This window comes from Propithecus coquereli, unplaced genomic scaffold, assembly GCF_000956105.1.
Source record: "Propithecus coquereli isolate 6110/MARCELLA unplaced genomic scaffold, Pcoq_1.0 Scaffold154, whole genome shotgun sequence".
Classification (NCBI taxonomy): domain Eukaryota; kingdom Metazoa; phylum Chordata; class Mammalia; order Primates; family Indriidae; genus Propithecus; species Propithecus coquereli.
The window spans coordinates 2,662,252-2,673,559 of record NW_012139858.1 but is presented as its reverse complement, the minus strand read 5'-3'; the positions used below and the strand labels follow the sequence as shown (position 1 = coordinate 2,673,559).

General features: G+C 43.3%; 1 protein-coding gene across 2 annotated transcripts in view; it reads right to left on the bottom strand.

Moving 5' to 3' along the window:
* Positions 1-2,370, bottom strand: part of GOLPH3 (golgi phosphoprotein 3 (coat-protein)) — a 75,447-nt gene extending 73,077 nt beyond the window's left edge. For both annotated transcript variants that reach the window (XM_012640526.1, XM_012640527.1), the window contains exon 1: positions 1,848-2,370. In XM_012640526.1, coding sequence (XP_012495980.1) covers positions 1,848-2,072 — 225 coding nt within the window. In that variant the 5' untranslated portion in view covers positions 2,073-2,370. The remainder of the gene's footprint in view (positions 1-1,847) is intronic.
* Positions 2,371-11,308: the final 8,938 nt, after the last annotated feature.

Below are 11,308 nucleotides of genomic sequence, written 5' to 3'. Positions count from 1 at the left end.
TTTTTTTTTTTGTATTTTCTAAAACATGTATAATAATCTGTTCTTTTGTCTCAAAAGAAAAAAACTTAAAGAAAAATGTTTATAGCCAAGATTCTAAATTGTGAAGCCTAAAAAAGTAGAATACTTTCTAAAATCACATCACTAGGACACTATACATCTAATTTGTTTCTTCATACAAAGAACAAAAAGCAATTTCACACACAGCCTGCTTTATAATCACAACTCAATAATTCAACAGGTATTGGGCCCCTTTCATAGCAAGAAGGACATCAACTTTTTTCAAGACGATTGTTATTAAGCCTGAGCGACACAGTGAGACCTGTCTCTACATACACAAAAAAATAGAAAAATTAGATGGGCGGGGTGACGCACGCCTGTAATCCCAGCTATTTGGGAGGCTCAGGCAAGAGGACTGCTTGAGCCCAGGAGTTTCATGTTGCAGTGAGCTATGATAATGCCACTGCACTCCAGCCTGGGCAACAGAGAGACCTTATATCAAAACAAAAAACAAAAACAAAAAAAAGATTGTTATTAAAGTACGAGAAATGGGAAACCAAGATATTGCAGATGCAATATTAAGGGGAATCTTTAGTTCATTAGATTCCTAAATACCAGGAGTCCATAAACAATCCATATAAAACTCACCCATGTCTGGTAAGTTTCAGTGAACTAGGAAGATTCATTTCGTGAGGATCAAATTTTTTTGCCCACCTTTGTGAATCTGGAAAACTTTCTTAAAAATCAAAGCAAAACTTAGATACTTTTGTGTCTGACTCTCGAAACATACTGTCATAATTTGCACAGGGATAAAATAAGCTTCTGGGACCACCTCACCACACATGATTCACAGAATATCCATTCATCTGACAGTCTGCAGGCATCCATCTTTAAATATAATCACTTTTGTAGATGGGTATGTCATAAGGTAAACGCGGCAAAACGTTAATTACAGAATCTATTACAGAAAGTGAGTACCTACATAGCTGTTCACTGTAGCACTTTTCCAACTTTTCTATGTGAAAATTTTGGGGAGTGAGATGAAAATAAACGTTTTAAAAGTGAGACCACAAAGAAATATTTATCTCAACTTTAACCTACCTGAAGCTTCGAGGCCTTTCATCAAATCACAAACCTAGCATTTTAAGCACTTCACAGAAAAGCCCTTTAAGATGGCAAGTCTTTCTTATGAATACTCAACTGATAAAATTTAAAAAGCGATACTAAAAGTAATCTCTCACCCAAAGGAAGTTCACCTAGAAAGTCATTTTCCGGAAAGGTTCATGAGAGTGCTGCTTGACTTTTAACTTTACTCAACAAAATAACTTTTTCCTCCATTACCATTTCACCGAAATTTTTCATAATTCCAAACAGTACACCTTAATTGAAGTTGTTTCTCTTTTAAAAATCCCCCAGTAAGCAGAACCGTGGACCTCTCCCAGGTCCTAAAACTTGCAAAACCCAAGCGTTCGGGGCACTGGTGGCTCTAGGTGTTTCAGTCTACGAGGCAGACTCCAGGTTGGACTTGCACCCTGGGGTCTACACAGGTTAAACACGCGGGAAAAGGCGAGGAAGAAATACGGACTGCGGGGGTCTCGAAACGAAAAGAGCGACTGTGAAAGGGGTTAGGGAGAATCCAAGCAACTCTAAGGGGAGGACCTGGAAAGCCCTGAGCTGCGCAGGAGAGCAACCAACTCCGATACTCCTCCAGGCAAGCTGGGCGCCACCTGGCACAGGGCTCGGGAGCAAGAAGGGCAGGTGCGCGGGCCGGAGACCGGGCGCCCACCTGGGGCCCACCTGGCGCCCGGGCCCCGCGCCGCCGCCTCCCGCCCTGCCCGCCGCGCCCGCACCTCGCGGTCCTTGAGGCCCAGCAGGAGCACCTCCTCCATCAGGGTCAGCCGCGTTTCCTTGGAGTCGCCCTTGTCGTCGTCGTCCTGCTCGTCGCGGCGGCTCTGCGCGTCGTCCTCGCCGTTGCCGGCGCCGCCGCCCGCCGCCCGCTCCTTGTCGGCGGCGTTGCGGGAGGCCTCGGTGCGCCGCTGCACCAGGCCCGAGCTGCGCTGGGTCAGCGAGGTCATGGCTCGGGCCGAGGCGCCGCGCCGGGCCGACAGGGACGTGGACCGACCAGGTCTCCCTCCTCCTCCCCCCGCGGCCTCCGACGCGGGCTTCCGTGTTAAATCCGGGCGCTGGGGCGACGTCCGTCGGCAGCAGGGCTCGGGGCAGTCATGGAGAGACGGGTCAGGGAGAAGCGGGCTGGCCGGGCTCCGGCGGGGCGGGAGACGGGCGCCTTGCTGCCTGCGGCCGCGACCCCCAATGCAGCCCTAGCTCCGAGGCGGAGGAGGAGGAAGAAGGTGAGGAGGAGGAGGAGGCGGTGGCGCCTTCCCAATATGGCGGCCCCGGCTGACGTCACCGGAGGATGTGGCAGAGTCGGCGCGGGGCGGGGCGGGCCGTGAGGGCGCCGGAAGCGGCGGGCGGGGACGAGGCGACGGCGGGGGCGCGCGGGGGCTGTGACCCACCCCCTTCCCCGACCCTCGGTGCTCGCCCTTTCCTTTGCGTTCCTTCGTCTCCCGGCCTACAGTCCCGCACCTGAGACGTGCCCTCCCTTCGTCCGCCTCCCCCTTCGCCCCTCACTGCCCAGACTGGAGCCAGAGACTGGCAAGGCCCCCCACGAATCGGGGGAAGCCACACGGGGGTGTCCACCGCTCAGCTTCAGCCTGTGCCCTTAGCACCCCAGCCACCACGGTCTTCGGAGGTGGCTCCTCCGCCGTGATGTCGGCATCCCGCTTGGACTCCTGGGTCCGCACGACAGGCAGGCGGGACTTGCTCGCTGCTGGGGCTAGGAGAGGGCGCGCGCTCTGCCCAGGCTCCCTAACCCTGCAAAAGGAGCAACTACATCCAAATGGCTTGAAAGTGCACTTTTAGTGTTTTCTAGGACTAGAGAGGTTAGAACAAATTGACTAGTTTTGTTTGTAAAACTCTTTTCTTTCCTTGCCTCCGACTTGTTCTGTAAAGTGACCGGGGCGCGGTGAGTACAGTTAGTACCGCACACGTTAGTACAACTCGACCTTTAATGATCTTTTCATAGAGACAATAAACCTGTTGGGTTTCATGCCACGGTTTTGTCCACAGTAAATCTCTCTCATTGTAATTACTAGGCTAAATCCTCTTGGCTTGCTTGACAGTTTCGCAAAATATGTTAAATAATAGCTGTCAAACCTGAGAGGGGGTTTGGAGGAGTGCAAGGGTTGTGCTTGTTAAGTAAAACATTATCCAGAAATGGCATTGTGTGCCATCCAATATTATTTAAAATAAACTGTGATCACAGGCTGTGACTAAAGAATAGTTTAGAGAGGTTCTTCCCCCTCCACCAATCCATTATCCAAAACTCCTGCCCTGGAAATGGAGAATGCTAAATGAGGGGACGGGAGGTGCAGGGTGAACACCACGTAGACCTTCCCTTTTTCCTATCTATCTGGGCAAAGATCAATTTCACCTCCACCAATTTCTCCCGTTCAATTCCTCTTCAACCTTTTTTCCTTCATCTCTCTTCCAATTTTACCAAATACTGTAGCTTAAAGTATGTTTCTTTGTACAACAAATGAAATTAATTTGTTATTTGACAAATATAGTCAAGTATTAAATAGTTCAAAGAGTATAAAGATGTGTATAATGAAAATTTACTTCCCAGCCTTGCCGTCGTTCACCAAGTTGGTCACCTCCCCTTGCCCCGCTTCCTCTCCCCCAGGAGGTTTTTAAATATGTCAACAAATCCCCTGATACTCCTCCCCTCAAAATGTGAAGCCCAATTCCCTTACCCTGGAGTGTGGGCCAGACTTAGTGAATCTCTTCAAATGAATAGAATGTGTGTAGCTTCTCACACTAGGTCATAAAGTTTTTGCAGGCCGGGAGTGGTGGCTCACACCTGTAATCCTAGCACTCTGGGAGGCCCAGGTGGGAGGATCACTTGAGCTCAGGAGTTCGAGACCAGCCTAAACTAGAGCAAGACCCCATCTCTACTAAAAATAGGAAAAATTAGCCGGGCGTGGTGATGTGCACCTGTAATCTTGGCTACCTGGGAGGCTGGAGGATCTCTTAAGCCCAGGAGTTTGAGGTTGCTGTGAGCTAGGCTGATGTCACGGCACTCTAGCCCAGGTGACAGAGCGAGACTCTGTCTCAAAAAAAAAAAAAAGAATTTAAAAGAAAAGCCTTTGCAGCTTCTTTCTCCTCCCTACTCCGTCCATCATCACCAGCACAACTCATTATTCACTCCGGGAGAAGCCAGCTGCCATATCATGAAGACATTCAAGCAGCTCCAGGTGGGGAGGAACTGAGGCCTCCTGCCAACAGCCATATGAGTGACCCATCTTGGAAGCAAATCTTGCAGCCGCAGTCAAGCCTTCAATTGACTACAGCCCTGGTCAACATCTTGGATGAAAATCTAGTGAAAGATTCTGAGCAGTACCACCCAGCAAAGCCGTTCTCAAATTCCTGACCTACAGAAACTGTCGGATAATAAATATTTGTTGTTTTGAGCTGCTAAAGTTGGAGTAATTTGTTATGCAGTAATAGGTACTAAAATACTTGCATGCACACACACGCACAAATAGGTAACCACTAATATTACTTTCTTGGATACAGAGATTTCTGTAAGCATATATTAAAGCAAATATGGAAATGTTTTTCTTTTATGCAAATAGAACATACATGGTGTTTTGTATCTTTATTTTCTTCTCACTTATGTTGGAGAGCATTCTAGGTCAGTACTTACTAACCTCTTCATGATTTGTTTCAGCTGCATCATATTCTGTTGTATAAACATACACTAAAATTCCCTATTGATGGACATTTAGGTTGTTTCTACCCTTTGCTGTTACAAACAATACTATAATAAATATAACAGGCTGGGCATGCTGACTCACACCAGTAATCCCACACTTGGGAGGCTGAGGCCATAAGATCACTTGAGGCCAGGAATTCCAGACCAGCCTGGACAACATAGAGAGACCCTGTCACTACAATAAATTTTTAAAAATTAGTGGTGCTTGTCTGTAGTCCTTGCTACTCAGGAGGCTGAGAGGGGGAGATCACCCAGGAGTTCAAGGTTACAGTGAGCTATGATCGTACCACTGCACTCCAGCCTGGGCAACAGAGCAAGGCCCTGTCTCTAATTAATCAATAAATAAAAGGCCCTGTCTAATTAAATAATTAATTAAACAAACAAACAGCCTTGTCCACAAAAATATATGTTCATGGTCTGTCTATTCATCTACCCATACCACACTCTTCAAATTATTGAGATTTTATGTACAACTTTGTTCCTCTTAATTTTTTTCTGAGTTTTCCTAGTATTTTTTCCTTACCCATTTTTCCGTGTAAACATCAAAATCACCTTGTCTAGAAAGAGAGAAAGAGAAAGAAAGAAAAAAAGAAAAGGATATTTTAGGATCCGAAGTATCTATTCCTAATAACCGTGACCATTTCTTTACTGACTGCTGAGTATGTGCAAAGCATGTTGTCCAGTAACCCCCACAAGAACCCTGCCAGCTGGGTGCTGCTGCTGGGCTGACCAGTTCCACACGGACTCCAGCCACCTCCTACAGCGCAGCCTGGCACTCTCTCCCCACCTGGACTGTGCTGAGATAGTTCATACAACTCCTCGGGGGCATTTAGCTGCAGCAAGCTCAACAATACATCCAGGCCTCACTCCCCCTCCCTTGCTTCTGATCCCAGCAGTCGAACTCCCTAAGAGTAAGTACTAGCACAAAAGCCTTTGTCTTACACCCTGCTTTCTTCGGAACACAGACTAAGACACTCATTTTACCTGTGAAGAAACTGAGGTTCAGAAAAGTTAAACAATCTACCTAACATAACACATCTGGAAAACTGCAAGCCTGGATTAGAACCCATGTCTTTAATTCAATCAGTGAACAGATATTTATATTTATACATATTTGCTGTATGCCAGCCATTGTAGTAAGCAATCAGGATATAATAGTAAGCCAAAAGAGACATAATCATAATTTTCATGAAGCTAACAGTTTAGTGGAGGGCATAGATATTAAGCAAATCATCATGCTAATTAATGTATAAATGGAGAAATGCTTTGGAAGGAGGAATACAGTACTATGAGAACATGTACTGTCATATATATGAGAAACTTATATTTTTATCTGGAACTCAAAGAAGGCTGCTCTGAGGAAGTGGGAAGCCAAAGGATAAACAGAAGTAAACTATTAATAAAACCAATTGGAGGTAGATGGCATTACTGAGAAGAAACAGTATGTGCAAAGGCCCTGTGGCAAAAGAGAGATCATGGGATAAAGGAGAATCAAATAGAAAACCATATTGCCTAGACTGAGGGTGGGGAGTGATGGCAAAAGCAATAGTGACAGACAAGAATCCAATCATACAGTGCTGTGAGGCCACTTTAGGATTTTGGTCTTTATCCAACCAAACACAATGGGAAGCCATCAAGAGTACTTTTACATGCCCTGTGTGGCGAGGATGAGATGGGTGGGTAGGCAATATCATCAGATTTGCATTTCGAAAAGCTCACTAGATAAGGGGATGGATATAGGATACAGGAGCCAGTGAGTTTTTGCAGCAGTCCCACAGGGCCTGAGCTAGCACACTCAGCCCCCTTGCCTTGTAATGCCCCATGCTGCCTCAAGATTGCAGAGTCCCCACCAGCAAGAAGGCCCTCACCAGATGCAGCCCTTCAACCTTGGACTTCTCAGCCTCCACAACTGTAAGAAATAAATTTTGCCAGCCTGAGCAAGAGCGAGACACCGTCTCTACTAAATATAGAAAGAAATTATCTGGACAACTAAAAATATATAGAGAGAAAATTAGCCAGACATGGTGGTGTATACCTGTAGTCCCAGCTACTCAGGAGGCTGAGGCAGAAGGATTGCTTAAGCCCAGGAGTTTGAGACTGCTGTGAGCTAGCCTGATGCCACGGCACTCTAGCCCTGGCAACAGAATGAGACTCTGTCTCAAAAAAAAAAAAAGAAAGAAATTTCGGCCAGGTGCAGTGGCTCATGCCTGTAATCCGAGCACTTTGGGAGACCAAGGCAGGAGGATCCCTTGAGGCTAGGAGTTTGAGACCAGCCTGGGCAACATAGCGAGACCCTGTCTCTACAAAAAGTACAAAAATTAGCCAGACATGGTGTCTCGTACCTGTAGTGCCAGCTACTTGGGAAGCTGAAGCAGGAGAATCACTTGAGCCCAGGAATTTGAGGTCGCAGTGAGCTGTGATTGTACCACTGCATTTAGCCTGAGCGACAGAGTGAGACCCTATCTCCAAAAAAACAAAACAAATCAAAAAAACTAAAAAAGAAAGAAAGAAGTCCTTTTTTTATAAATTACCCAATTCAGGAAATCACAGTTCTTCAGTCCCCTGACAGCAATATGATGAGCTTGGAAGAGAACCCAAAGCTCAAGATGAGAATGTAGCTCAGCCAACACCTTGATTACAACCTTGCAAGCAGAGGACCCTGTTAAACTATACACCAAACTCCTGTCCTATGGAAAAGAGATAGTACCACGTGTTGTTTTATGCCATTAAGCTTTTAGTAATTTGTTATGCCATCAATACAAATAGATTGAAAATAAAAAGATGGTAAAATGTATATCATCAAACAGCAGCCATAAGAAATCTGGCATGGCTATACTAATATCAGACAAAATAGACTTTAAAGCAAACAAAAAATGTTAAGAGAAATACATGCATACATTTATGGTCAGCTGATTTTGAACAAAGGTGACAAGACAAGACAAGTCAATGGGGAAAGAAGAGTCTTTTCCACATCCACGATGAAATTGAATCCCTACCACACACTGTATATAAAAATTAACTAAAAATGGATCTAAGATCTAAGTGTAAGTTAAAAGTATAAAATGTTTAGAAGAAAACATAGGTGTAAATTTTCATAATCTTAGATTAGGTGATGGTTTCTTAGATATATACCGAAAGCACAAGTGACGAAACAAAAGAGAGATAGATTGGACATCATTAAATGAACTCCATTAAGAATATGTACTTCAAAGGATATCAGTAAGAAAGTAAAAAGAAAACCCATGTAATGGAGAAAATGTTTGTAAATCATATATTTCATAAAGAATTTGTATCTAGAATATATAAAGAACTCTTGAAATTCAATAATAAAAACATAAATAACTTAATTTAAAAGTAGTCATTGAAAGTTATAAAACATTGATGAATGAAATTAAAGAAAACATAGCTAAATGGAAAAACACTCCATGTTTATAGACTGGAAATATTAATATTGTTAAAATGTCCATAATACCCAAAGTGATCTACAGATTCAATGCAATCCCTATCAAAATCTCAATGGTATTCTTTTCAGAAGTAGAAAAAATAATTATAAAATTCATATGGAGCCAAAAAACACAAACCAAAATGAAAAAACCCAAATAGCCAAAGCAATCTTGAGCAAGAAGAACAAAGCAGGAGGCATCATACTTCCTGATTTCAAAATATATTACAAAGCCATAGTAATCAAAACGGTATGGTACTAACTTGAAAACAGACATATAGACCAATGGAACAGAGGAAGAGAGTCCAAAAATAAATCCATGTATCTACAGTCAACTCATCGTTGACAATGGTGCTGAGAACACACATTGGAAAAAGAATAGTATCTTCAATAAATGGTGGTGAGAAAACTAGATAGCTACCTGCAGAAGAATGAAATTGAAACTTTATCTCATACCATATATAAAAATCTACTCAAAATGGATTAAAGACTTGAACATAGGACCTACATTTTACAGGGGTGAATTTTGTGGTATATAAATTATATTTTAATAAATCTGTTACTAACAAAAATTATGCATCTTTAAGTTTGGCTAGGAGCATGTCTCAAGGTAATATATTTTTGAGAAAAAAAGATTTGCATTGAAAGTGTACTTTTCATAATTTGTGCTTTTCATTTTTAGGTTAAAATGTTTGGAGCAAGGTTTCTTCATAGGAAGGTGATGAGACACTAACATACTTTCAGGATAATAAAATATACATTTTTAAAATGAATAAATTGGGCTAGGATTTAAAGTTTGAAAGAAATGTAGAACACGACATTTTTATTTACTTTGATTGAAGACTATAGTGAGGAAACAAAGTAAACCTCAAAGGAATACACAAACTAGATAAGCTATAAAAATTATTTTAGTTCTTTGCTTACATAGCAGTCTGTCACACAAATTCCAGAATTACACAGTTTAAAGAACTCTGAAAGAGATAGAAGAATTCACAGTTCTGACTGCCTACTCATTATTCCTAGAAGTCTAAAGGCAAGATTTCATGGTTTTACCAGGTACAGTTTAGTATCTTTCCACCATGATCATCAGGAAATCTAAACTTCTAAGATACATCCTTAATTATTAGTCTCTACAAGGCAGAATACAGAAAGCAATTGACCTGTAGATCAAGCATTTCTCAACTTATAAGAAAGGGCCTTTACTGTGATCCAGAAGTTTTAGATCAAAGTTATCTTCTTGAAGTTTATTTCAGGTTTAGGTTATAATCCTCCATCCTCTTGTTGCACTTGAACTCTCTTCTTCTCAGTGGAAATTGAATAGCTTATTCATTGCTACCTAGAAAAGAGCTCCTCACATATGCATCCGCATTTCCCTGTTCCCTGCCTCTCCTTCTCTCCTGCCTCCTCTTACTCTCAATTCCTTGAGTCAACTATGAAAATAAATGCTCTCCTGTCCAGGATTTTAAATAAATCAGGGTGTGATAAGAAGGACGTGACTTTCTAAAGCTGTATAGAATGCCTTCCTCTTTTCACAAATCACACATTTTTTTTTCTTTTAGGAATAAAGGTTGCTTTCCTGTCAAAGGATTGGATGCCTACACTCCCTGAGCAACTAACTGTATTAGTGTTCTGTCCTGCGCACTCAGCAGGACCTGCTTCCCATCCCACAGCTTCTGTGGGCCAGGCGTCCGGTCACCGCACTCTGGATCCTCTGCCCTGGGACTCGCCGGCTGAACTGCATTCTCATCTGGAGACGCAGCTGGATGACGATTGCCTTCCAAGCTTCCTAGGTTATTGGCAGAACACATTTTCTTGTGGTTGTAGAACTGAGGGCTTCTGTTTCTTGGTGACTGTTGCCGGAGGCCGCCCTCAGCTTCTAGAAGCTGACAGTGGCTTCCCCAGTATGGCTGCTTACTCCTCAAGCCAGCAAGGAGAACCCCTAGGGTGAATCTGCTGGCACCGTGGGGTTTTAAAGAATGCAACATAACCACGGGAATGACATCCCATCCCTGTTGCCACATTCTGTGGGTCAGAAACATGCCGTCCCATACTCGAGTGAACACCAGAAGACAGGTGTCGTTAAGGCAGGGGTCACCCTAGAGTCTGCCCGCTGCCGCAGCCTTGAATCCTTTCTGCATGGAGATGGGGAGTATGTGAATGAACAAATCAGCGAACAAAAGCTAACCTATCCTTCATTATTTTAGATTATCTTTTTCTTTATTCGTAACTCCCCCCAAAAAACACTTGTGTAGTTATTTATTGCAGTATAACAAACCATACCCTCAAACGGTGGCTTAAAACAGCAACTGTTTTATTTGCTTGTTATTCTGTGGTTCAGCAGTTTGGGCTGGACTCAGCTGGGCTGTTCTTCTCCTGGGCTCTCACGGGGTCACTCATTTGGCTGTAGTCACACGGCAGCTTGACTTGAGCTGATTGGTTTAATGTGGCCTCACTCACACAAGTGGAAATTGCTGCAGGCCGTATAGTCCACATGTCTCTGGCAGGCTGGCCCAGTTTTTTTCAAATGGCATCTGGCTCCCAAGAGGAAGAGGAGCGGCAAGACTCAGAAGTTCTACAGTGTTACTTGTGCCACATTCTACCTGTCAAAATAAGCCCAAGGTGTGTCCAGATTCAATGAGTGGGAAAATAGACCCCACCTCTTTTCCTTTCTAGAATTGCACAAAGTTCAAACCTGAGAACTTCAAGATTTACCTGATAGATATTACAAAATATCAATCCTGATATACAAGAGAACATTTTAACTGGTTAAAGATACAATGGCATTTAATGTTTATTATTGTTAAAAGTAGTTAATCTTTACTTATATACAATCACCTAGTTTCTACGGATGTCTTTGCATGCTAGTCTTAAATATTGCTAGATTGATTGAATGATTGGTTTAGAGATACGGTCTCACTATGTTACCCAGGCTGGAGTGCAGTGGCTATTCACAGGTGAAATCACAGGTCATTGCAGCCTTGAACTCCTGGGCTCAAGTGATTCTCCTATCTTAGCCTCCTGAGTAGCTGAAACCA